The sequence below is a fragment of the Suricata suricatta genome, chromosome 5 (assembly GCF_006229205.1).
Source record: "Suricata suricatta isolate VVHF042 chromosome 5, meerkat_22Aug2017_6uvM2_HiC, whole genome shotgun sequence".
NCBI classification, from domain to species: domain Eukaryota; kingdom Metazoa; phylum Chordata; class Mammalia; order Carnivora; family Herpestidae; genus Suricata; species Suricata suricatta.
In genome coordinates this window covers 121,198,491-121,226,385 of record NC_043704.1, presented here as the reverse complement: position 1 = coordinate 121,226,385, position 27,895 = coordinate 121,198,491, and the positions used below count along the sequence as shown (strand labels likewise).

General features: G+C 45.9%; 1 protein-coding gene across 4 annotated transcripts in view; it reads right to left on the bottom strand.

Moving 5' to 3' along the window:
* Nucleotides 1–7,101: 7,101 nt before the first annotated feature.
* The window catches only part of NMNAT3 (nicotinamide nucleotide adenylyltransferase 3), a 127,128-nt gene continuing 106,334 nt past the window's right edge, over nt 7,102–27,895 (bottom strand). For all 4 annotated transcript variants that reach the window (XM_029940164.1, XM_029940166.1, XM_029940165.1 and 1 more), the window contains exons 3-5: nt 19,277–19,460; nt 13,557–13,639; nt 7,102–8,308 (exon numbers count right to left, since the gene is read on the bottom strand). In XM_029940164.1, coding sequence (XP_029796024.1) covers nt 7,968–8,308; nt 13,557–13,639; nt 19,277–19,460 — 608 coding nt within the window. In that variant the 3' untranslated portion in view covers nt 7,102–7,967. The remainder of the gene's footprint in view (nt 8,309–13,556; nt 13,640–19,276; nt 19,461–27,895) is intronic.

Sequence of the window (27,895 nt, the reverse complement as noted above, 5' to 3'; positions counted from 1 at the left end):
GTGAGTCTCTTAAAAACAAAAAATCAATTTACTCAGGGTCACCTGAGTGGCTTAGTTGGTTAAGTGACTGACTTCGGCCCGAGTCACGATCTCGGAGTTTCTGAGTTTGAGCCTGGTGTTGGGCTCTGTGCTGGCAGCTTTGGATTCTGTGTCTCCCTCTCTCTCTGTCCCTCCTCCACCTGTACTCTCTCTTTCTCTCTCTCAAAAAATAAACATTAAAAATTTTTTTAATTAAAAAAATTTTTTTAAATCAATTTACTTAAAACTCTGGTGTAGGCGTGCCTGGGTGGCTCAGTCTGTTAAACATCTGACTCTTGATTTCAGCCTGGGTCATAATCTCACCTTTTGTGAGTTCGAGCCCTGCATCAGGCTCTGGAGCCTGCTTGGGAACTTTGAACCCGTCATTTCCCCGCGTGATGAAATAAATTCTCTGACAAGAGGAGGGTAGGGAGTGGGGGGTACAGGTAGAGTGGACGAGTCTAACTTCCTGCAAGAGAACAAGGTGAGGCAGAAAACAAGACAAAATGGGGATCAGCCCAAAGAAGGGATGCAGAGAGACAGCATGCATGGCGGTGGCACAGGGTGGGGGGAGGGGCGTCGTGGGGACCACACAGGGAAAGCACTGACGGAGAGGTGTAGGTGTGGGACACTGAGCAAAGCGGGGCTGCAGCCGTGCTCTGTGGGATGTCAGGCTTGGGGAGCGGTGGGGCAGACACCCCAGGAAAAGTGAGGTCTTCACTCCAAGGGTGAGCAAAGGAAGCTTAGATGTTTAAAAAAATACCTTGACTGAAGTATAATTTAAATACCACAACATCTACCCATTTAATGAGCATGGTTTGATGAGGTTTAGTAAATGTATGGAGTTGTGCGACCATCACCACAACCTAGTTTTGGAACATTCCAATCTCCCCCTGGTCCCTCTCCCCGCCCACCTGCAGTCCACCTTCACTGTCACCTTCATGCAACCACTGGTCTGCTTTGTGCCTCTATCTATAGTTTTGCCTTTTCTAGAAATTTCATATAAAAGGAATCATACAATATGTCGTCTTATTGTCAGGCTTCTTTCACATAGCATGTTTCCGCATAAACTTACCTGTTTATTACAGGTGTCTGTCACTGGTTCCTTCTCTTAGTTCCTGGATAATTTTCCATTGCATGGATACAATACATTTATTGTCCATTTTCCAGTTGAACAACATCTGAATTGTCCCAGTTTTTGGCTATAATGAATACTGCTGCTATAAATATTGACATGCAAGTGAATGGATACATGTTTGTATCTCTTTGGACAGATTCTTTTCCAAACAATTTTTTAATGTTTATTTATTTTTGAGAGAGAGGGAGAGAATGAACAGGGGAGGGGCAGAGAGAGAGGAAGACACAGAATCAGAAACAGCTTCTTGCCTCTGAGCTGTCAGTGCAGAGCCTGACGCAGGGTTTGAACCCACGAAATGGGAGATCATGCCCTGAGGGGAAGTCAGATGCTTAACCGACTGAGCTACCCAGGTGCTCCTGGACAGATTCTTAAGAATGGGATTTTGCTGACTGATTGTAACCGTTCACGGAAGTGCAAAGTGGTTGCTTACCATGGGTCTCTCAAGACTAATGGTGCCAAGTGTCTTCCATGTGCTCATTTGTCACTCATGTATCTTCTTTGGTAAAGAGTCTTGTTTCTGGGATTCCACATCTGGTGGCTCTCTTGAAGGACTCTCAGGACTCTGGGGCCATATCCTCATGGCAGTGGGTCATTGCAGTGAAAGGACACCCAGCAGGGACTAACCAGGGGAAAGACATACCAGGTGGAGTCTGGGGGAGCCCACGGGAAGGCTACCAAAATTCTCCTCCGGGGGCGGGGGCCACACGGAACACACTTCTTCCTCCAGTGAAATGCAGCAGCAGTCTGCAGTGTTTCTGCCAAGGGAAGTCTGTTTGAGACTCTGAATCCAGGGGTTTTATCGTGGGCCAGTGATACAGGCACTTTGCCTGCCCGGCCGGCCACGATTTCTGAAATTCCAAGCTCATAGGAGAGCAGGTGTGCACTTTAAGTCACATTGTACGAGTCTAGGCAGGCTGGGACAGCAGGGCTTGTGTCCCAGGTAGACAAAACAGCCTTATCAGTTAGAATAGTAGCAGCAATCCAACAACCAGCTTCTCAGATACAGGCCAAAGGCCGGTGTCATCCGCGGGCCCTTTCCAAACAGCCATGTTAGGCCTACTGTGTTAACTAGCCTTCTCCAACACATGTCTAGTCCAATCTTTGGATCATTTTTAATTGGATTTTTAGTCTTCTTCTTTTTTTAAGTTTATTTATTTTGAGAGAGAGAGGGAAGAGGGAGGGAGAGAGAGAGAGAGAGAGAGCGAGCGAGCCTAGGGGTATAGCAGAGAGGGGGAGGGAGAGAATCCCAAGCAGGGTCTGTGCTGTCAGTGGAGAGCTCAACTCAGGGCTTAGTCCCACATACCACAAGATCATGAGTTGAGCCTAAATCAAGAGTCAGAAGCTTAGGGGGCACCTGGGTGGCTCAGTCCGAAAAGCATCCGCCTCGATTTTGGCTCAAATCATGATCTCATGGTTCGTGAATTTGAGCCCCTCATCAGGCTCTGTGTTGACAGTGCAGAGACTGCTTGGGATTCTCTCTCTCTCTCTCTCTCTCTCTCTGTCAAAAGCAATAAATAAAATACATTAAAAATAAGAGACTCAGGCACTTATCTGACTGAGCCACCGGGGCACCCCAAGTCTTCTTATTTTTGAATTGTCAGAGACCTTTACATATTCTGGACATTAAGTCATTTATTAGATTTACATTTCTGTAAATGCATTCTCCAAGTCTTCCATTTTCTTTTTGTCTTCCATTTTCTACTTGTCTTCCATTTTCTTAATGGTGTCTGTGGAAGAGTTTGGGCAGGGCGGCCTTACCACCAGATTTGTGTGCAGTCACAAAACTGCCCTGGTTCATATGTGAGGAATGGACTGCGGGGCGCCCACAGTGTGTCAGGGAGACCCATTCTGGGAGCCGGGCTATGAGAGGACGGTGATCTGGGCTGGGGACTGCCAGGAGGGGTGGAGAGAAGCGGCTGCACATGAGGAATGCACGGAAAGTGAGATCAGCAGGGCATGAAGTTGCCCAATGTGCGTTTTACCAGAAGGAAAGCTGGGCTCTCCAGACTGGTCCACAGGACACCATATTATTATTATAATTTTTGTTTTTAATAGTGAAACCCCCCTTAATCTGTGGGATTTTGGCATTCTGATAATTTGAAAAAGGGTTCCTTTCTGGGTTTCACAGTCTATGGTGCCACGAACAAGACTTTCTGGGGTTATTTTAGCAGTTCTAAACTATTCTGAGGTGTGCGCCGATGTGCCTTATTATAGATTGTTTATTAGTCACACACGTGTATCTGTGATGCGAGCTTTGGTCCAAGAAAATAAGGTCATGACTGAAATTGAACACAGCCGGTGGTGGAGACCTTTGCAAAGAGTGAAGGCAGAAGCACTGTTAGCATAGGGAGTGCAAGGCCAGGGACGAGGAGATTCATGTTCATGTTCATGTTCATGTTCATGTTCATGTATTAACCCAATTATCAGACAGACCCTGCCAATCTGGAGCACTATTGGTTTAAAATGGGATTTCACATCATTCTGTCCCAAGGGCCACAAACAGTATCATAAACGGAAGTTTCTTTCCTCGGGCTGGAACGCACAGCTCCTCTCATTTGGACAGCGCCTGCTGCCACAGGAGAACCTTTATTTAAGGCTGGAAATTCTATTTACCCAGGAGGCCGAAACACTGTGCTTCTGTTCTTGCAAAATAAACAAAACACCTTGGCAAACTAGATGCAAAGAAGGCCTGAGGGAAGGGAAAGGAATGTGAAATCAGGTATGCGGGTCAGTGTCAATGCAATAAATCAGGAGCGCGGCGGTGATACATATTTTTCTCTTCTGATACTAAAAAAGGGAGGCTACATGAATCAATGAGACAAAGACTCCAGAATGGAGAGATATATGCATGTGTATGTATGTGTGTGTGTGTATATATATATATTTATATCTACTTTATTATAAAGTAGATTTTGTTGTGTTGTTTTATTTTATAAGGAGACAGCGTTAAGGCTCAGAAATGGTGGGAGCCACATGACACAGCAATGAATCAGAGACAAAGGCATCTTTTTCAAGCCTAGGTGGGCCCAGTGCCCTGAACCTTTGGCAAGGCAGGACATGGCGATGGTGGCATGCCAGGGTGCCTGCTGTGAGGTGCACACTGTAATAGTAAACCCCTTCCTTAAGGACTTGATGAATGTAGCTCATCATGCTGCTCACTCTGCCCTCTCTTGCCTCAGGGCCTTTGCATATGTTGTTCCTGCTGCCTGAAAGCCCAGCGGCCTCCACCCATCCTCAAGTCTTGTCAATGTCATCTTTCCGTTCTCAAATCACCCTTTCTTCCTTGCGCTCTATATTCTGTCATCAGGACAAATCGCTGATGTTTTATGGAGTCTAACTTATGTAAAATTTTGAAGGTCACTTTTCAGAAAAAGAATAAAAATCATGAATGTGACATTAGATTCCCACATGACTGAGGCCCCTCCAGGGTGTTGGAAAGGGCTAGGCAAGTGAGGGACTAGATTTAGCTTCCTTAACTTTGTGCAAAGCTGGCCTCCGGCTGCACCGCATGCTGTGTGTGGGCCTTCACGACCCTCATCCTAGTCTGTAATCCGATGTTTAGCCATGTGAATATTTGATTCCTCTCCACCTTCCCACCAGACTGTAAGCCTCCTCAGAGGAGAGACTGTCTAGTTTGCTCATCATTATACCCCTAGTGTTATCTAGGGCTTGGTACATGAGAGGTGCTCAATAAATGCTTTGAAGAAATGAATGCTGAAGTTTGAATCACGATAATTATAATCACAGAACTTCTAGCTTCTACTCATTGAGAGTCTCCCCCTGCCAGGCTGTGGATGTCAGTACTGAGGGTGCCGGATTTGCTCAAAGTCTGAGCCTGTAAAAACATGGGAGAGAAAACCACAATGGATACATCGAAGTAAGGAAAACTGAAGTTGAGGATGCCTCTGGGTCAAGGACACAGCTTCTAATTCCCACTGTCAACAGCACTGTGTCCCCCAGAATACACACGACTTGATGAGTGGGGGGGGGGGGGAACTCCTCTCAAACTAGTTCTTTGTAGGAGGGCAGTATTCTAAAGCTGCTGCTTGCTGATCTTCCCTTTTGAGAAATGGAGGAAACCCTCCTCACATACATCCCCCACCCCAGCCATGCCCTTGAACCAGTGGGTCTCAGCCAGGGTGATTATTTTGTGCCCCCGGGGGCATTTGGAAGGGTCGAGGGGCATTTTTGTTGTTACACTTAGAGATGGTGGGAAGTATTCCTAGTATCTAAGGGGACACTGCTCAGCATCCAAATTGCACAGGGAAGCCAGCACTGTGAGGACAGCAAAGGCTAATCTGGCCCCCGGACGTCAGTCTTGCTCAAGTTGAGATATCTTGCCTCAAAGCCCCAGGATCCCGCTCTACCCATTTTGCTGGACACTACAGCTGTTTGTGTTCTTTCTTTCTTTTTTAAAGTTTATTTATTTATTTTGAGAGAGCAAGCAAGCAGGGAAGGGGCAGAGAGAGAGAGAGGGAGACAGAGAGAGCAGGGAAGGGGCGGAGAGAAAGAGAGAGAGAGGGAGACAGAGAGAGAGCAGGGAAGGGGCGGAGAGAAAGAGAGAGAGAGAGAATCCCAAGTGGACTCTGCAGTGTCAGTGCAGGGCCTGATCCCACAAAGTCCAAGATCACGACCTGAGCTGAAATCAGGAGTCAGACGCTTAACCCACTGCACCACCCAGGCGCCCAGCTGTTTCCTTTCTATACTCCATACAGAATAGTGGGAAAATGTTCAGAGGATAAGGAGGGAGGTATTCACCAGAATAAACAACATGCTATTTCAACCTGATATTCAGCTTATCAAAAGCTAAAACTGCTATTTATTGTAACAGGCACTGTTCTAGGTCAGTACATTGAATGGCTTGGGAATCTTATTAAAATGAAGATTCTGAGTTAGGTCTGGGGTGGGGCCTGAGAGTCTGCATTTCTATCCTGCTTCCAGGGGATACAAACACTGTGTCCTGTGACTGTGTTTGGAACAGCAAACTTCTGGGCATATAGGATACATCAGTAAACAAAATAAAGACCTTCTGCCCGTGGAGAGCTTCCAGTGTGGCTAGAAGTGGATTGGACCCAGAGAAGGATGGGCTGGCTGAAGTGGGGTACTCAGCCTCAGAAAACCAGAACCAGAGGAGCATTTAAAGACTGTTTAATTGAACTGCCCCATTTTAGAGTTTGGGAAACTGAGGCTCACAGTGGGGAAGGGAGCTGGTCAAAGTCGCACAGCTGGCTGTGAACAAGGCTGTTTGATTCCATTTTCCTGCATTATCAGGGATCTTAGAGACCCCCTGGGGTGCAGAACTCAGGTGGGGAATGGCCAGCAGCTTTAGAGGTTGCAGGGGGTGGACGTGGAGGTGGAGGGGAGCCCCCCCACCCCTCACCCACCAGGAGTGCCCCACTACTCTAGACCCAGGACCCTAATTGCCTACTTTCCTCCTCTTAATCGTGACACACACATGAACACTGGGATATGTTTGGGGAGAGACTAGATTCTTCCTGACTGTCCCTTTGTTCTTCTGCATGACTAAACCTGCAGCAAGGATGAACGAGGGAGGGTGAGAGTATGGAGCAGTAAATTCTGAATGCATGCGGTCATTTGGTCAGCAGGTGTAAAGAGCAAACTCAAACAGAATTAGGCTAATTAAAACCTCTTCTTAATCAGGAGAGGGATGAAAAATCCTGAACACACGTGAGGTTCCTTTTCTCATCCTTCAGAGCCCCCTGAACAGAGCCATCGACTCAGAGCTTCAGATTAGAGCCCTGTTTGCAAGGTGTTGAAAAACAATTGCTTCTCCATTGCTAGTACCTGGAAATATAAACTTTTATGAATTCATATCGGTTCCGTTGGAACAGTAGCAAATTTCATGGAGTAGCTAAAAAGAAGAGCAACATCTGGTACATCAGGCATTAATAATATAACAAAGGAAGAAAGAGAGAAACTTTTCATTAGTATTTTTTGATGTCGATTTATTATTTATCCCTTTGCCAATATTCAAATAGGCAGGAAATCATAAAACATTCAAAAAGATCTTTTAAAATAGTCAAGGCATCTGTTTTACCTCCATTCCTTTTTAGAAACTTGGAAATCAGGAGCCCTGGCATTTATTTAAAAAGTCATGTTAAAAATATCTGCCATATCAAAAATATTTTTTGAGGGTCACTACTTAGATTTTAGTTCAAATTTTATCTACAGCCTAGGCAGGTAGACGGTATGCTTCTTACGGGAGGATTCAATGTAAATCAGCAAAGTGCTACTTCCAAATGCTGGGCTCCTCAATTAGTATTATTTTGTTGCAACAAGGCGTTGACAAAGCCCACTGTTTGGTAATTAGCATCCTGTCAAGTCTCTCCAATCAAGACCAGCAGGCTGCACCTGGTCCTAGTTAAAAAATGGTGTGGGCAATTCTGATCCGACCCTCAGGGGCCCGGGCCTTGTGCAGAACCGCCTTCGGTGCGCATGGCACAGTCACCATTTACCAAACAGGAAGGCCTCCAGCACTGAGCGGTTCTGAGCGCGTTTGTCTGGTCCTAGTGACCTGCTGCACCATTTTAGCTTCTTTGATAAATGTCCATTCTTGAGTAGATAACCTGTTCCTTCCAAAAGAAGGTATTTCTTCCTAGGACAGTAGAGTCCTCTGAAATATAATCATTGTCTATATAAAACAAAGGAAAAATGGAAAAGCAAAAACCAAAAAAACACAAAACCCAAATAAACCGAAGACCTTAACTGCTCTTGGCTCAGGAGGAGCCCGTGGAGTGGCCGGGCCTCCCCAGCTTCTCATTCCTTCGTTCCTCTGGGTGCTGTTGTCTTTTTAGGGACTGTCCCTGGTGTAGAGGCTGTGCTCCTTGATGTAGGCGATGACGGCATCCGGGAGCAGGTACTTGACGCTCTGCCCTTGGCGCAAGGCCCCCCTGACGTACGTGGAGCTGAGCTCATTCTGCACAGGCTCCCTGACCAGGTGAATGTTGTGCCGGTACCGCTGCAGGATGGCTGACCCGGAGATGTATTCCTGTGGGTTGTGACCCGTCCGGCTCACACACACCATGCCGAACTTCTCCACTATTTCCTGGATGTGTGCGTCTTTCCAGAGGTTGGGGATCTGGAAGGTCTTCAGGAAGTCTGCCCCACAGAGGAGCTTCAGCTCAGGCACAGCTGGGAAAACAAGGGCGGATACCGACAAGGTTAAAGAAGGGTCACGGCCAGTAAAGATAACATCATATTCTGTTTGAAAAGTGCACAGAATGCTTTTTTTGGAGTGGATTGGGAAGTTAACATCTACACCATGTTCATGACAGGAGAAGAAAAAGTGTGTAAGGGGACCTGAAGCTACTTCAGGAGCATAGAACGGTAAGTACATAATTCAATCAATAAATCTTGTGTTTAATAGTGGCAAAGTGCCAGGAATCAAAACAACTGGGTTTTTTTGGTTTTTGTTTTATTTTCAGTATTATACCAAAGGTCTGTTTATGGTTGCTGGACCCCAAGGCAGTGGTGCAAAGGTGGCTGTGAACCCCATCTTCTGATAGAAGGTAAGGTTGTAAACTCTTCAGTCCTAACAAGCTGTGGGTTTCAGGAGAATCACTGCCTTTCTCAAAATCTATTTCAGCCCTAACACCCGATACCTTTATAAGTAAAATCTCATCATAAAGGTTATTTGGATAACCCAAAGCTAGTGACCTTTTCATCTGTTTTCCATACAAGAAAGCTCTAGAACAACTAATCAATGTGGATAATCCTCTGGCATTTGTTCTAACAGAATGATGGTTGTAATGATAAAAGAAAACCTAATGTTGACCGGGTACTTGCTATGAGCACCATCACTAAGCGCCTGATGTATTTGACCTCATTTGATCCTCAGAACAATTTCATGAGGTAGGCGTTATTGTGCCCATTCCGTGGAGAGGGAAATGGGCACAGAGAGGCCACCGCTTGCCTGAGGTCACTCATTTAGGCAGAGTCAGGATTCAAACCTGGGAGCCGGCCTCCAGGTGGGGCATTTGTAACTGCTGGGCTCTGCCGCCTCCTGCTGGCAGAAGTTGTACATGCATCAGAACCAAGAAGCCCTTCCTTGGTTTTCCTGGCACTGTTCAAATTCGTGACTCTTTCAATAGGCTCATTTGGAAAGGAAAAAAAAAAAAATCAAGTCCATGCTTGAGGCAACCAGTAGGATCTCTGGTCCTTCCGGAAGCTGATTCTAGCTTCAGTAAATGGCAAAAGCTGTGTTCCTAGGGTGTTGGCATCTCTTGGTCACCGTGAAACTTCAGTTGGGAGGGGGTTTAGGGATCCCACCTGCTGGGAAACACCTGATGTAAATGGTCAGTTGAGGCTCCTCTACTGTGGAACTTGGGAAGGAATCTGGAGGTAGGCTCAGAGAGATGAGTTTACCAAGGAGCACCAGACCAGCTCTGGAATGGAAAGTCAGACACTGGAGGTGTCAGGGAGAGGTCTGATTTTGAGCCTCAGTTGGGCACAGGCTGCTGTGGGGCTGGAGCCAAGATACATCCTTCTCTGGGCCTTACTTTTCCCGTCCATGAAATAGACTTATTTACTCCTTTGGAAGTAGTAGATATAATTACAGAAACAGAATTTTCAAACACTCCAGAAGCATACTATTGGTATAATGAAATGATATTAAAACATTTATTGATGCACATATTCATAAATTCTCCATGGTTAAGAACTATGACTCTAAAGCCAGGAACCGTAGATTCAAGCCCTGCCTCTGCCATTCAACAGCTGTGTGACCTCAACTTTAAAATGCAGATATTAACAGTACTTATCTCCTAGGGTTATTCTAGAATTGAATGAGTTTATAAATGTAAAGTGCTTGTAACAGTACGTGTGATAGCTGTTAACTGCCATTCATCCATCCATCCACCTGCTTCTGCACTAATCCATTCATTGACACATCCATTCAACACTCAGGGAGTATTTTTAAAGTCAATAAAACTGAGTTTAAAAATTACTCAGTCACCCACACTTCGCACTAATGTGAGCCGGCTCCATTCCTCACAACATCTGTGGACTTGACCTCTTCTGCCTCTGTGAGGTTCTACTCCAGTTTATTTATTCAACCACTGTAATATAACAAGAGGCCAGCCTTGACCTTTTAAACAGCCGGGTGAAATGATGGGCATTGAGTTGTAGGGTCTCCTGAGGCCTGGAACCCCCTCTCCCTGCCCCCCATTCCACAGGTCAAAGAACAGAAGACACCCCCTCACTCCCCCAGTGGATTTTTGTGGGGTGATTTCCACCTACCAGCTTTGATATTAGATGCAGTTTGATTTATTAACAATGACAGGAGTAAAATTCACTGTGCATATGACCGGGGACACATGCTCACAGCTTCCTTTCCCCCAAACCAAAGGCATGTCTATGGGGTGATCACTTCTGGCAGCACATGTCTTGGACTCCAGTTCTGGGCAGTCCTCAGAGACCATTACACAGCTCCTTCAAATCCACTCACATCACTGTCATGAGCTCTTCAGATTGATTGTCCAAGTCCAAACTACGTTAAGTCTGAGGTGTTGAATAAAGGCTGTGGGTTTGATTGTCTAAACCACGATATACTGACCTAGATTGATGTCTTTGGGCATTTTGGGGGCACTTTGCTCTCTTGGAGTAGCCACCTGCTTTGAAAAGCAGATGAAGCACAGATTTACATGAAAAGTGAGGGAACCTTTTTCTTCGAATGTCCAGCTGCCCTAGTTCTTTATATCAAGAACAGCAGCCCTGAGGTCAGTGAGCCTTGGGTTCCGACTTCAGATCTGCTGGAACCCTGGGAGAATTCCAGCAGATGGGCCTGTTTCCTCAGCTGTAAAAGAGGGCTGACCTCCTGTGGAGGTTGTGGAAACAGCGGCAGAGTGAATGCAATGTGAATCTGATGGCTAGTGCAGGGTATGGACATAGCCATGCAGCCAGAGGACACCAGAAATGAAGCCAGGTATTAAACGGCAGCACCTGAATTAACCAGACAAGGCCACCATGGAACAATCAGTGCAAGAGGGAATCGGATGAGCTGCCTGCTGTGGTGGCTGGAAAGGGAATCCTCTCTGAAGGTTGCCAAGCTCAGCTCTGCCCCCTCAGCCGAGCGCAGGGACCCCCTTCACAAGAGACCAACACAGTCAGGCTGTTAGAGGACCAAGGGATCACCCGCCCCAAGGTGTCACAGCCAAGCAGTCCGGAACTTGGCAGTGGGCAGGGCTGGGTCAGTCCACGGAGGACGGCAAATCACACGAGTGACAGGCAGAGCACTCGGGCTCTGGCAGCCAGAGTGCTGAGCTCAGCCCATGCGCTGCCATCCCCGAGGACACACGGTGACACACGGCACACAGAACGGTCCTGGGGAGATCCGTAGCTGGGAACATACAAGCCACCTTGTCCGAGGCCAAATCTATGCTGAAGAACTGCACCTTCCCTTTTGTGATTGCTCTAGTTTCCTCCCCTCTGATCACAAATGTGAAATCTGAATCCATTATAAACTGTCTGAAAAACATGCATTTAAGGTAGAAAACAATTCTGCTTTCCACCAAAACTGTCACTATTTTAGTGTATGTGTTCAGTTTTTTCTATTGATTTAGAAATGCAAATAGATGTGTCCGTATATTTACATGTTTTTTTATATACTTGAGCTTCTATATACAGTATTGCATCCTGATTTTTTCCACTCCCCTCAAAGCCTTTCTCCAGAAACCTTTTGTGTCAATTATTCATCCTATGTACACAGAAAAATGTACTTAAATATTCCCTTATACTTAAACGTGGAGGTTGCTTTTATTTGCTGCCATTATAAAAATGGCTGTGATAAACATCTTTCTACATAAATCTTTGTCCCAATTTCTAATTATTTCCACAGTCTGATTCCTCGAAAGGGAATATATCAAGTAAAGACATGAACCGTTTTAAAGCCACTGATATATTTTGGTAAACTAAAAAAGCTCACTTTTCATTCAACATAAACTTTCTCTTTTTAACAGTTACCTTAGAAGAGAACATGAGCTGAGCAGGATTTAGGGTTTGAAGAGCGAGGAAGGGGGTAAAGAACAGACTCCCAGCATTAGAGGGCCCAGCAGAGGAGCCCCTAGAAAAATCAACCTGAAAAGAATGCGGGTGAGCTTTGGGGGAGGGAGGGAGGGAGGGAGCGCCTCTCTGTGAAAGCAGCTGGGACCTGTCACAGGGAAGGCGGGGCCCACCTGGGCCTAACAGGACAGAGAGCTTTCCAAAAGGGGAGCCAAGAAGGGCACGGAGAGGAGGGGCAATCCAGGCAAAGAGCTGAGATGGGGATTCTGGAAGCCATGTGCAGGGAGGTGAGAGGTGGCAAGCCTCAGTGTGGCATCCCTCCCACATCACTGGAGGCTCCCTGCCCTCCCTGGGAGCTCCAGCGTTCCCTGACAGCAAGGGGTGCCCAGCACCTATGCTGTTTCGTGCCTCTGTGCCCGGCAATGCCCCCAACCCCAGATAACCAAGGCTCTGCTGGGGAGGGGGGATGGGGAGGCACTTTCAAGACTGTTTTCGAATATTCTAGCTGCAGGTGGGCTGTCCAGGTGAGCTCGGGCATGAGGAGTGCCCACTGGTGCAGCTGGCAGTCTGGGGACAGGCGTGGTCCCCTGGCCCCTGAGACCACCAGCCCGTGGGGTGGGCGCCAGCACGCAGGCTCTCGCTGGAGGGGCCAGAGGTCAGGGGCCCCATCCGGCCTTCCCTGGCCCTCAGTGTATCCCACCAGAGGGACAGGGTGAGGGGATGGGAGGACAGACCGACCCCGTTCCTCTCTCAACACGCTGATCTGTGAGCCTGCGTGACACAGGGCTGCCCTGTTTGGTTCGGTTACGTTGGTTGTGGAACTGGCAGCAGCTGCGTGTTCGCTGTCCTCACAGGCACGGTTGGCACTGTCTGCGCAGTAGGTGTGGGCAGTGGGTATATCTCTGCACACGTGTGCATGCATGCATCACACAGCAGGTGTGATCGCCGCTGTCCAGCAACGAGGGACAAGTGCTATCAAAATTGGCTCCAAAGAAACAAAATCTCCTTAAAAACAGATTTCCTCTTTGGAGTAAACCAGTGAGGAGCACGGCTCCAACTGTAAGGGTTACAGTGGCACACTTTGTACTCGGGCTTTTAGAAAAACCCAGCGTCACTTGCCGGCTTATCCCCGTGTAGCCCTGACAGTAATCCCTGTCACAAGTATGAGTCACGAGGGTAAGTAAACTCCTTTGGGCAGAAAATCTTAAATTAGTGTAATGATTTACAAGGGATGGTGGCGAACTGTTTAATTTGACCTTTCAATATGGGGAAGTGTCACCCCAACCAGAAGAGCCTCAAAATTCTTAGCTGTGCCTAGGAGTCGGCTCTCGCATGGGTCCCTACATTTCTCCCTCCGACAGACGAGAGGGTCTGCACCCACCTGTGGGGGCTGACGAGCGAGCCCTGCTGTGGTCCAGGCCTTCCGTCTGGGGCAGAGATCTGAGCAGTTCTCTGTGATGATGCCTGCATTGCAAACACACAGGCTCAGGGTGTGTCCATCCTGCAAAGCCCCCCAAGGGTCTCAGTTTTTTTTTTAATGTTTTATTTATTTTTGATACAGAGAGAGACAGAGCACGAGAGGGGGAGGGTCAGAGAGAGAAGGAGACACAGAACCAGAAGCAGGCTCCAGGCTCTGAGCTAGCTGTCAGCACAGAGCCTGATGCGGGGCTTGAACCCACAAACGTGAGATCTGACCTGAGCCGAAGCCGGAGGCTTAACCGACTGAGCCACCCAGGCGCCCCGGGTCTCAGTTTTTAAGTTTCAACCTCCTTTGTCCATTTTCGGTAGATCGCTTGTTCCACAAATATCTGTGGATGGCCTACCGCGTGCCAGGCCTCTGCCAGGTGCTGGGACACTAGGCAGGTGTGACTGGGTCCTCTTGACCATCCACTGCCTTCTGTGAGCCCTGGTGAAAGGGGCGGGGTGGGGGTGAGCATATTTCTACTTTTTAAACATTGTCTTCAATACCTCACTTTAAAAAAAAAGTTGAATAGGGATTAAGGCTATGGGCTTTTAGAATCCGACAGACCTAAGTTCAAAATAAACAGTTTCCTTTGTAAAGGAGCGCCTGGGCGGCTCAGTCAGTTAAGTGTCCAACTCCTGATTTCAGCTCAGGTCATGAGCTCATGGTTTGTGAGTTTGAGTTCCACGTCAGGTGCTGTGTTGACAGTGTGGAGCCTGCTTGGGATTCTCCCTCTCCCTCTCTCTGCCTCTCTCCTGTTCTCTCTCTCTCTCAAAATAAATAAATAAACACTACAAATTTTTTATTTGTGAAGCTGGAATAGTGTCTATGTTTTAGACCTTGGAGAAGGTAAATGAGCTAGTATACAGTGAGCCCTGGCACAGTGTGTGGCCCGCTGCTCACTCTCATAAACTAGTATTGCAGAGCTCCACGGGTGAGGACTGAGTCTGGCTTGGAGCCAGACTGCCTGGGCCCAAGCCCAGCTCCCTCACAGGCCAGCTGGGTGACCCTGGGCGTGTGACTCCGGATCTCTGTGTGGATGGTTCAGCACCTGCGTAATGAGGGATAATGGCCTTGGGTGCCTCTCATGGGGGGTCACCAAGATTAAAGGAGTTATATGCACAAAGTGTGCTGAACAGTGAGCAGGACAGGGCACCTCATTACATGTTAGCATTTCAGATCTGACTCGACTTAGACCATCTTGGCATGCCTGGCTCTTTTGGCAAATCCGTGTGCAAATCAAGAGATACCTGATCAAACGCTGGTAGTCACCATGTCATGTATCAATTCAATCTTCCACCTTCTGCCTGCTGTATTATACATCTCTGAGATCTGTGTTTGGGACGGAGCAGTGTCTGGTGGAAAAAGCAGGTGCTCTGTAGCCAGAGTGGGTGCATTCAAGTTTAGGTTTTCTTGCCTGTGTGACCTTGAATGAGTCACTGACCATCTCAAAGCCTCACTGACCTCATCTCTGTATTGGTCATGACGGATGTGAATGCCGGCCTTATCTCTGCCGAGTATCACAGGAGCTTGAGAGAGAAAGTGCCTCTGCCCTGCCAAAAGTTGGGCAGGTGGCTCACTGCTGATTATCACTGGGGAGGGCATGGGGTAAAGGTTAAACTTCAGAATTAGACGGCTTGGTGGGAATTCTGCTTCCAGCTAGTGGCTGTGGAGTCTTGGTGGGTTCCTTAAGCAATCTGCCTCTGGTTTCCTCATGGGAAGATGAGCATGGGAGCTGCTGACTGCACCCACCCCTGTGAGCCACGCTGAGGATTAATGGAGGAGCTCAGCACTGGCCCGTCCCCAGAGAGTGCCCATCCAACATTAGCTGTTCTGAGCATCAGAACAGCTCCTTTAAGTCCTCTTTCTAGTCTTAGTTCAGTAACTGCTTTCCTAAAGTCAGCTGAATTCAGGACCTGATGGAAGGAGTGGACGAATAAAAATACTGAATTCTGGCCTAAAGTCCTTCCTGATATCTCAGACTCAGTCAAGTCTTCTCAGGGCCCTAGCTGCGCTCTGTGTTCTGGAATCTTGCAGCAGACTGAAACAGGTGTGAGTCTCACCCCTATGTTCTAACTGTAGGGCCCTGCATATGCTACTGAACCTAAGAAAGCCTCCATCTCCTCATCTGTAAAATGGGACTACACGCACCTACTTGTCAGAGTTGCTGAGGTGACTAGCTATTACATACCTGAAAAAGCCTGGAGCGCAGTAAGTGATCAGTAAAGGTGGTGATGATGGTTTTATTTTACTTACCTTGAAGCTCCTTGGTCAAGTTGACCCTACTCTGAATATTAGCTCGGTCTCTGGACTCTGATGTGTGAATAAATATTTTCAGTGCCAAATGTCTTTCCCTCACAGACCTCCACTCTGCCTTTGTAGGGCTGTAGGGCGGTGGCCATTGCTTCCTCTTCTTGTCTGCCTGAGTGGTGCCCTGGTGAGCCCAGCCCTGGGCCTGCGGGCTGACCCTGGGGGTATGTTCTTTGTGTCCTCCGCAGCCCACAGGTTTCCAGGGATGTCTGGTCAGAGGGTCATTGTGACAGGAACAAAGTTCGCCACACTGTGCTCTGACCTGGGGGTCGCTGGTTTGAAGAGGACCGCAAGCATGGCTTCAGAGTCAGAGTTGTTTTGTGACATTGATTAACTTAGCCTCTCTGAACCTCAGTTTCTTTATCTATAAAACAAGGACAACAGAGGATCATGCTGGCAAAGGGGTACGTGAGATGACAGTAGTGATGATGATGGACCACATCAAATGGCATTGTGGCTAAGGACTTTTGACACGGGGAGATGGTGAGCGAAGTAAGTTATCAAATGCCCTGAAAGCATAAAAACTGGCCTAGATTAAAAAAATAGAGTAAGAATAAGCAACTTGATAAGGAGAAAAAGAATCCTCAACAAATCCTACTGTGAATTTACTTCGTAGTGACATTTGTCACAGTGCACTATTTGTCCACCCCACTATGAGAGTGGGGATTCCTACCATGCTTTTAAAATCACCTAACTTTACAAATATCAGGTGTTCAATCTTAAAAAAATACTTTTGGTAATTTTAGGAAAGCATTAGCAATCACATTTTCTAATGAAGCTCACTCCGAAAATTGAAAAAAATGTAATCAGCTCTCTGATAAAACTGTGTTGTCTATTTATATCAATGGATTTTCAACCTTGGCTGCACAAAACAAATCATTTTGGGACCTTTTACAAAATACCCATGCCTCGATGCTACCATAAATCATAATCGCTTAGGTGGGGTGGGGGGTGGGGAATGAGCTTTTATTTTCCTCCAGAATTTTAGCTGGCATTTTCTTATGAATATAATTTATTGTCAAATTGGCTTACATATAACACCCAGTGGGGAATGAGGATTTTGAAAAGTTTCCCAGGTGATTCCTACGGCCAGGGCCTACTCGTTTGGATGAACCTTGAACCTAATCATAAAGCCGATTCACATGCTTTGTGACTGAGGGCTGTGGCCTCATTAGAATCACCAGGGAGCTCTTAAAAATTCTGATGCCCTACCCCAGACCAGTGACATCCCAGTCTCTGGGATAAGACTTGGCTTTGGTGTAAGATTTAATAGATGGAGGCAGAGGTGAGAGGAAAGAGAGAGACTAAGTTATGGGGCCATGAGAGACTTTAATTGGAATCTGCAATTCACGGGCAAGGTTCCCTGACTCCGGGAGTGGGGAGTCAGGGAAGTCACGCCAGGTATGGGAGGGCAAGGTGTTTTATGGATGCAAGAGTTCTGGGTTTGACCTCAGGTGGGCAGATAGTCAAGTAAGGGCATCTTTGGACGGTGGCAGGTTAGGATTGGTCATTTACTTCGGTGGGGGATGCTGGAATTCCATGGTGAGACATTGCAGATCGTAGAGTGGGGGTCGTCGGTCCCTGGCGGTGCCTGGAACTATTCTCTGACCCGTAATAAAATGGCCGCTGGGTCACCTTCGTAAAGTAACTCTTACAGTAACATCTTAGCACACACCTGCATTTCGCAGCAGAAGCAGTCAAAATATTATGTAGTTCTGTGGTCAGTTCCTATTTACCCAGGAATGACTTATCTGCTTGGAGGGTAAATTCTGGGCCAGTGTTAGGGAGACAGGGAAGGGAGCTGGCATTATTAAGCACCTGCCATAAACCAGGTATTTTGCCCACATCATCGCATTTAGTTCACACAGTACCCCGGAGAAGTAGGTGATGTCATCCCCGTTTTATTAGGTGAGGAATTGAGGTTCAGAGAGGCTAACTCACTTATATCAAGTCACGGAGCCAGTAAATTTAGCCCCAAAAGCTGGGCCCTCGGCCACACTGCCTCTCCCAGGGCCCAGGAGGAAAGGGCTTGGTTTCTGACTACATGTTCAAGCTAAATGGTGTGCTGGATTATGTAGTTTTGTTTGCATTCCCCTCTGATGTCCTAGGTAGATGAGAACTGGCTAGATTGCTTGTTCCAAAGGGATGATTTAGGTGTAAATTTATTTTTTGTGTTAAAAAAAAAGCATGTTAACAGTAATTTCATATTTGCTCTTCTTTTAATTTGTCAGCAGGACCTGAAGTAGCACGGAATTGCTGAATGCTTCTAGCTGGTTCTTTCCCAAGTGAAAGGCAAATGATCAGAACCGGGATGTGTAACTAAATGAACTAAATGTTTACTGTTACTAAAAGGAAAGGGTAAACAGTTTTCAACCAAGTAACTTTGAAGATGAGTAAAAAATGAAAAGCTAAACAGATTTAGGATGAACAGGCCCGCCAATTATTTGACCTTCTCTCACGTGCTTCCTATTCTCGGACAATCCTAGTGTTTCCAAATAGGTAAGACACAGCCCACACAGTCTGCAATCCCTTCCAGCAGGGCTGGCTGTCGTTAGTGACAGGCAGGGTCCCCCCTCACCGTCCCCTCTGACAGCCAGGCTGGGTGGGGCTTCCGGCTTCTCTAGCAAACTCCCAGGAATGCTTCCCAGACACAAGTCAGTGACCCACTCACTGTCCGAACACGCAGAATTACAGGGCCTTTAAATAGCAAATTACTTAGGCTAAGTGCTAACAGCAGTTCCAAAAGAAAAAAAAATCCTGAGCAACTATTGCTAGATTTATAGCCTTTTATTTTTCAATTTTACATAAAAGTCTGGATTTATAGAACCCAGGATTTGTACAATTAGAAAAGATGGCTTATTACATAGATGTAATTTTCAACCTCGTCAGTGATGACAGTGATAAAAGGTCCCACTTACTGAATATTCTTACAGGGTTCTGCGTCAGAAGTTCTTACATTTAAAAAATCCTCATTAGGTTTTATGGGGCCCATTTTGCAAGTGAGAGATGGGTCTCGGAGAACTTAAGCGCCTCCTCACACAGCTATGCAGTGGCGGCCCTGGGGCGGGGGGATACAGCCCTCTGAAACAAGATTGGGCGTTCCCAGAAAGTGCCTCCTGGAGGGCGGTGGGTTGTGATCTTTCCACTTGGGACCTCTTTGAGTGTGTCAGTTGGTCTCTCTGCCTCTGCAAAGAAGCACTGCTGGGATTTTGGCTGAGAAAGCCTGGCTGAAGCCCCACTTGATCCTTGGTCCCTGCCTTTCACCCACTGGGCTCGGCAGTTATGTCCCGTGGCCTCTGGTCCTCACACAAAAGCATGCTCACTGTTACCTCAGCACCTTCACCGTCTCCATCCACTGCGCCTGCTCGCTCTCCCAGGGGTCCACCCGAATCCATTCAGACGTCTGCAGGGCCAGCCGGGCCATGGCCACCCGGTGGTGGGCAGCCACAAGGTCTTTCTTTCTGTAGTTGTCATTGACGGGAGAGATGATGCCCCCGATCACCTTGTACATTCCTAGGCAAGGGAGAACAGTGATGTTGCATGTGCCAACACTGCCTAAAATCCGGCAGGTGCAAAACTCTCTGTATACCATCCTGAGTGGGAGCAGGCTCTGGCATTCTCTCCTGTGGGCCAGCTCCCTCAGGCAAGAATAAAGGCTGCCTCAGGGGCCATGTGCTTCTCTAGAGTCATCTACAGCCCAGAGTATTATTTCTCCTGAGTGCAAGGCTGTGAGGGTGTGGCCAGACAAGGCTTCCAGACGTGTGGACAGTTAGGGTCAGAATATGTTGGAGGAACATCATGACTTCCCCCTACAGAGGACTCAACAGAGGAGTTATCATCCTCTAATCATATATGGGACAATAGTTATGTGCAGTTTTTTAGCCCCAGTTGGGGGTGTTATGGATCAAAGATGATGGGATGGAATGGAACACGAATCAGGCAGGTAGGAGGTGGGAAGTAGATGGGGAATGGTGGGTCTACTTTGGGAAAGATGTGGGTTGTGGGACTGGAGAAAGGAACACTTAAAGTTTAGAGCCACAGTGAGTCTGCAGGAGCTGCAGAGATCCAGCATGGAAAGATTCTGGGTAGGACTCAGAGAGCCTGGGGTGGGGGCTCTGGCTTCCATCTCGTTACTAGTACCCTATGCAATGACCAGCCTATCTGGAGAAAATAAAATACTTAAGCCATTTGAACTTCAGTTTTCCTGGATGTAAAATGGGACCACACCTGTTTGGCAGGATCTTGTGGTAAGGCTAGACATTAGGTAATGCTTATGCAGTGGGATGATGTTTTGTTTTGGTATGTGATATATTTTTAAAAACTATTATGAAACATAACATGCATATAAAAGAACATGGAACACATATGGCTTGGCGGAGAGTTATAAAGTATATCCTGCATTCATCAGCACCTAGGTTAAGATACGGCACTTCTGGCATACCAGATGTTCCCTACCGCAAGCCCCCCTGTGACGGAAGTTAATCACTATTCCCACTTTTATACTATTAATTTTCTTTCCTTTAAAGCTTTGCCATGTAGTTATGCAGTCTTAAAAAACACAGCTTCTTCATTTAGCTTCTGAAACTTTTATAAATGGAATCGTACTGAATATATTCTTTCGTTAAGCCTTTTTCACTTTATGTAAATAAAATTCATGTTAATCCAACCAGTTTTATTGCCACATAACCTTCCATTGCAAGATTATATACTAAATAATTGATCTCTTTTACTTTGATGGACTTGGTATGAGTCTGGCTTTCTGGACGATTACAAAAAACGCTACTCAGGACCTTCTCCACAAGGCTGCCTACGCACACAGGCACACGTTCTCAGGACACACACCTAACAGTGGACCTGCTGAGTCGTATGGTAGGTGTGGGTGTGTCTGAAGCTTTACTAGATAATGTCAGAAGGTTTTCCAAAGCAGCTGTAGCTATTGACCCTTCAGCCAGCCACGTAGGAGCTCCATGCAGTGCCACACAAGGTCACAGTGAGGATCTTCCCAATCTGAAGGATGTGGTTATATCTCATTGTTCTTTTAAAGTTCCTTTTCCTTCCTACTAATGAGGCTGAGCATTCATTCATATATATTATTAAACATTCAAGCTTATTTTGTGAAGTGTCTGTTCACATCTTTTGGCCATATTTTGGGTCATCTGCTTTTTTATCATTGATTTGTAGAGTTCTTTATATATTACAAATACTAGCCTTGTTGGGTTGGTTATATGAGTCATAAATACCTTCTTGTTTTGTGGCTTGTCTTACTCTTTTTTATGGAATCCTTTGAAAATGAAAAAAAGCCCAAAAGTTCTTAATTTTAACATAGTTGGGTTATGAGCTTTTTCCGTTATGGCTAGTGCATTTTGTGTTATGAAGACATTTTCCTGTATTATCTCATAAAAGGTTTACAGTTTTGTTTTTTCACATTTGGGTCTTGGTGCATGATGTGATTCCTATTAAGTGATTTTTCATTTGGGTAGCCAATAATTCTAGCAATGTTTACCAAGAAGACCCCATCCACCCTGCTGCTATGCGTTGCCACCCAGGTTGAATATCAAGTGCCTCCCTGTGCAAGGGCGTCTTCTGTTTTATCACTCTGTCTCCTGTCCCTGGACGCCGTCACACTGCTTTGCTGAGGGCAGCTTTCTTACACATCTTGATATCTAGTTCTTCTCCCCACCTTGTTTTTCTTCAAGAATGTCTCGGTGATTTGTGACTTTTTGTATTTTCCATATAAATTTTAGAACCAGCTTGTCAAGTTCCAAAAATGAAACACCTCCTCCTACCCCTGCCCCACTCTCAAAAAACCCTGCTGAAAATCTGATAGGAACTGAACTGAATTTATAATTCAATTTTGGGAGAATTCATGTCTTTACAAGTTTTTAGCCTTCCAATCCATAAGCATGGTATATCTTTCCATTTATTTGGATTTCCTTAAATATCCCTAAATAAAGTTTTACAGTTTTTCTTGTAGAGCACTTAAACATCTTTTGTAAGGTTCCTAGACACTTCATTTGTGGGATGCCACTGTAAATGGCATTTAGAAAATACTTTTTATTAAATTTGTTGCCAATCTATAGAAATAGAACTGATTTAGGCATCTTGAATGCATATCCAGTAACCCTGCTAAACTTTCTTATTAATTCTAATCATTTATCTGCACAGTCTTTTGAATCATCTATACCCAAAATATACCATCTGAAAATACGGACAAATTTGCTGCATTTCTAGTCCCTCCCCCTTTGATTTGTTTTTCTCGTTGTGCCGTTGAAGACCACTAGCATGATGGATGCCAAAGAGAGGTGTTACTGGCCCTCCTTGCCTTTTTGCCAATATCAGAGGCAAACTCTTGACTTTCAGTATTACATGATGTCTGCTGCAAGTTTTTCATAGATTTCCTTTTTCAGTTGTGGTAGAGACAATGCCATGTGTTCATTAAAACTCTTTCCCACCTCCCCCTTCTTTCTGGGCACATAGAAAGCTAATATATATGTTCTTCTTGAAATTAGGCTGGGTTTATGTGATCTCACTGATTTATAGTCAATGGGATGTGGGTGGAAGTGACGTGCACCCCATCTAGACTTCGCCATAAAAACTCTTGTAGACTCCCCAACTCTCTCATAGTGAAGCCGAAAGCCATAACAAAGGAGGCAAAGCCATGAGTGGGACCTATGGGGACTCTGGAGACAGAGCTGGGCAGGGAACAGCTCTAGAGCTCTTCAGGATCTACATGGAGTTTATCTGATGACAGAGGAATGTTATTTAAAGTGGTAAGCTCTTGAAATGACCCTGGCCTATCCTGACAAATATGTATATGTTACTTTAAGAGTATATGTTACTTTAAGAGACATTCCCAGCCATTCCTAGTTTAAGAGTCTTTGCCAGGGGCACCTGGGTAGCTCAGTCCTAAGCATCCAACCTCAGCTCAGGTAATGAATGAACTCACAATCTGTGATTTTGAGCTCTGTGTCGAGTTCTGTGCTGACAGCTCAGAGCCTGGAGCCTGCTTTGAATTCTGTGTCTCCCTCTTTCTCTGCACCTCCCTGCTCATACTCTGACTCTCTATCTGTCTCAAAAATAAACACTTAAGAAATTAAAAAAAGAGGTTTTGTCATAAATGAATTTTATCAAATGTTCTTTTTCTGTAACTTTTGAAATGATGGAAGGATCTCTGGGTGCTATTTTTGACTGCTTGCCATCAATGTGCCTGATCATTGGTCAGGGGGCTTTCTCAGGCATAAGATAGATTTGCCCTCTTCCAGAGAGGGCAAGTGTTTGTAGTTCCCAAGTCCCTAGAGTTATTTTTTTTAATTTTTATTTATTTTTGAGAGACAGAGACAAAGCATGAATGGGGGAGGAGCAGAGAGAGGGAGGAATGTGAAGCAGGCTCCAGGCTCTGAGCTGGCAGCACAGCCTGATACGGGGCTCGAACCCACGGACCGTGAGATCATGACCTGAGCCGAAGTCGGATGTTTAACCAACTGAGCCACCCAGGCGCCCTGTCCCTAGAGTTATTAAAAGTCATGGATGACCTTAAATGAAGTTGTCGACTTAAGCTTCTTTGACTAATTCAGGCAAAGGGCTGCAAATCTGAGCAAAAGTTGATGTGTGGTCATTTCTTCCTAGTGATATTTTATCCTTGCCTTTTTCTTCTTCCTCTTGCCTTAGTATCAAGGATTCTCTGAAGTCCTCTAGGATTAGGGAAAGAAGGTGGGTTAAGATCCAGTTGACCTTGGCCCTGATCTAGTTGTCCTTGGGGGTCCAGCTTAATGTGGAAAAGTTGGTATCAGGCTCCCTGGTTTGGGAGGTCTCCAGCGTTTGAATTCTTTCCTTCTCGGCTCACATGGCCACTGATTCAAAGCTTAAGTGAGCAGTGCTGGCAAGAGCCCACTGGGTACCGGCGGGTCTGATATTCTAAGAGCCTGCGTGCCTCCCTGGCCACAGGTGTTCTCTCAGCTGGTCCGAGACATCCCTACTTGTTGGCTTTAACAGGGAGGTTTGAAAAATATTCTCCCCACCATTTTTTGTTTGTTTGTTTTAGTGGGAGAGTTGATCCAAAGAGGACAGCCTGGCCACCCCCTGGAAATTGAAATTTCTTGGATGCATTTTTCCAGCTCTGGGAAACCTGGGTGCCCTGGGCCCCTCCTTCCTGGAGACTGAAGCATCCATTGTTCCCAGGGGGGTGGCAGAACCAGCTAAGAGTAAGGAAAGGATGGTCATCTTTGGACTTCCAGAACAGGTTCCTAAAACTCATCTCAGAGGAACATGTATGAGGGTTAAAGCTTACATTTGTAAGAAGCAGGCTTTGTTGAGAAAGATTAAATTTTAAAAGTTACCCTAAAAAAACAAAACCATAACCAGAGTCCAAGGAGTCAGAGCACACAGTTTTACTGAAATCCATAGACTGGTAAGAAGAGAATATGAAAATGGAAAGGAAAGGCCCCTTCTGGGCTGAGGGTGGGGTGGATGGCAGAATGAACAGCAGGCATAGGGAAGAACGTGGTAGAAAAGGTTTGTGGTGACCACGAGTTTAGACAGAAGTAAAGGCCTGCTCCCTGCACCCTCTTACTCTTCTGAGACAAAGCCTTCTGTGTGTTGGGTGGGGGAAGGGCATAGTTAAGAAGCCTAGTTTTGGAAACTGCAAAGCAGGCAGGTGGGCATTTTGCTTCCCACTTGGAGTTGTAGGAGGAGACCGTTGTGCTCTCCGCCGGTACAGTGGCCCAGCAGTGCGGCATGTACAGGCTGGGAGGGCTTCAGGAAATATCCCCTCCTCTGCTTTCCAGGCCCCCCTCAGCTTCTGCAGGGAATGGGAGATATCCATAAAAGTTCCCAAGGCCCTTTGAGAGGAGGAGTGGAAGGGGCTGAGAATGAGCAGCTAGCTGGGACACTTCTGGGGGATGGACAGGGGATACAGGGTATGCAGCCCAAAGCCAAGGACCATGGCATTGTTAGTTAGCAGGAAGGGCCCGTGCTGGAGCGGTGGTCATGCCTTAGCCAAGAGAAGCTGAGGAGGCTTCAGTAGTGGATAGAGGTCAAGGGCACACCTCTCTGCGGGAGAGTATTCAGGGCCAGATCCCCCCTTTTCCGATGCCAGGATGATAAAGCCACTTATGATGCTTAATTCACTCTTGGGCAAATAGGCAGCAAAAGACTAACTAGATGAAAAATTGACCTGTAACAGAATAAATTTAAAATTAGAAAGGACACTTAGGAGGCTCAGTAGGTTAAGCGTCTGACTTCAGCTCGGGTCATGACTTCATGGCTTGTGAGGTTTGAGCCCCGTGTCGGGCTTTGTGCTAACAGCTCAGAGCCTAGAGCCTGCTTCGAATTCTGTGTCTCTCTCTCTCTCTCTACCCCTCCCTGTTTTTGTTCTGTCTCTCTGTCTCAAAAATAAACATTTAAAAAATGAAAAAAAATTAGAAGGCAGTTACCTTGTCGTGGCAAATTGTTTCACCATTCATGGAAATAGTGACTTCAGAGCAAGGTGAGTGTTATAGAAAGCAAAGTAACTTCTATTCCTGCACATCTGAGTTCCATATGTCACTCAGAGTATGTTCTTTTTCTTTCCCACTTTAAAAAAAGTGGGGGCTGGTTTAAAAAAAAAGTAGAAGCTAACTTCTATTGAGTGCCAGCTTGCTTAGGAAATTGATAGACATTTAACCTTCACATTAATCTGTTTTACTGGAGGAAGCAGGGTGGGGCACCAGGCAGCCCTGCAGGCAGCTCTGCTAGGCATCCTGGGTACTCTGGCATCGCCGCTGATGATGTAGCTCATCTTGACGGTGCCGGTGGTACAGTGGGAAAGCAATGCTGTGTTACAGCACCCAGGAGAGGAGAGTCAATAAAAATAACAATGTGGGCTAAAACTCCTTCTTGCCCTCCAAATGGTCATGAGGCCTCTTCCCTTTCCCACAATCCTGTAGGTCCAGTGTTGCCTCTCACGTGACCCTCTTCCCCCTCAGGAAGATGCAGGTGCTTCTCTGGCAGCCCCACGGCCGCCCGGAGACGCCTCCGTTACAGCATTTGTATAGTAAAGATCTATTTGTCTTTCCCATGAGACTGATCTCTCTCTAAGGACATGAACGTGACTTTTAATTCTGGGTAACGTGACTAGTACATCTCTTAGTGTAGGAAGCTATACTGTCTTTTCCTTGGTGTTACTGCAACAATAATACATGGCTGTGAGTTCAACATGGGGGATAGAATCCTTTGTTGATCTTCACCCTTATTCTAACAAAATGGCAACGAAGGAACAGAATATATATGGAATCATAAGGGCCAAAAGAGTGGGAAAGGAAGGGTCAACAAAATTTTGGAAGCTGGAGAGCTGAAGCATAATGGTAACAGCGCAAGCAGAGTCTACAGGAGGCTAAGGGGCTAAGAACTGGATTTCTCAGCAGTGACTCTGGGATCCAGTGGAGCAAAGCCTTCACAGTGTTAAAGGAAAATTATTTCCAACCTGGAATTCAATATTCAGCCAAGCAACCAAATAATTAGAACATGGGTCAGCAAACCTTTGCTATTGAGTCACAGATAGCGAATAGTTCAGGCTTTGTGAGCCACACACAACCTTTGCTGAATATTCCTTTGTTGTTGTTGTTGTTGTTGTTAACCCTTTAAAAATGTAAGAAAAAACCCCCTAACAAAAACAAACCATTCTATATCACAGAAAAGAAGGAAAACAGGCTGGGCCAGAGATGGCCCACGGGGTGTTGTTTACTGGCCTGTGAACTGGAGTATAGAATAAAGTTGTGTTCATATATGCAAGGTTTCAGAAAATTGATCTCCTGTAGATCCTGTCTCAGAAAGATGCTGGAGGATGCACTCCAGCCAAACAAGAGTAAACCAAAAGAAGCAGAAGGCACAGGATCCAAGAAACAAGGGTTCCACACCAGGAGACAGGCAAAGGGAATCCCTGGGGAAATAGTGGAGGGAAATGGCACATGACCGATGGCACAAAGAGCTAGCCGTCCACACAGGAGACGGAGGCCTCCAAGAAGGGTAGGAGTCTATTTATATTAAGCCAAGTTTGAAGATCTTTCAGAAAATTTGGGACCGAATTAGTTAATGATAGGTATACGGAACATAAGGAAACACATAAGCGAAACAATTATTAACTCCAGGAAGAACCAAGAGGCAATTACATGAGAGGTAATGCGATCATAGTTGTGCTACATGACTTGGTTGATGCCATTTACAGACACAAATGGGAGCAATATTACTTTAACCCAGAGTTGTGAGCTAATCAATGCGGGAGCATGTGGTAGAGGAGAAGTGTGAGTGTGAGGGCAGAGGTGTGAAAGAGCTCAATCTTCATTTTTCATGACTGGGAGCCAACAGATAATATCTAACTGAAAAATCAAGAAACACGGTGTAAGCTTAGGCAAATACTAGGGAAAAGAGCTGCAAAAGTCGGATGTGACTGCCCCAGGAACCATGAATGAGGGGCAGGGAGGGATGGGACAGAGTTACCATAAGCCTTAGAGCAACTTAACTTCCAGCATATATGTTTATAAATATAGAGAATAACTTTAAAATGAATGTACTTTGTAGAAATATTTCATTACACTGAAAAGTGTAAAGAATTAGAAATCAAACATTTGATTTGAGAAGTTAATACTGTTTACATTTTGGTTAATTATCTTTTTCTTCTGTTTTTCTTCATATAATATATATTTTTGTATCATCTTTATTTAGATTATGTCATAAGCATTTTCCTTGGCCTTTAGCACTCTTAAAAATACCATTTTTAATGGCTAGATAATAATGGAGATTAGTCTATATCTATTAGTACTCGAATCAATATATCGTGACCATCTTTGTAGATCTTGGTTGCAACCTTTAGGTACATTTTTAAGATAAATTATTAGAAAGGAAAACTACTGGCTTGAAGATTCTGGGGGCTTTCCCTACATCTTGCTAAACTGCTTTTCAGAAATCCTGCACAA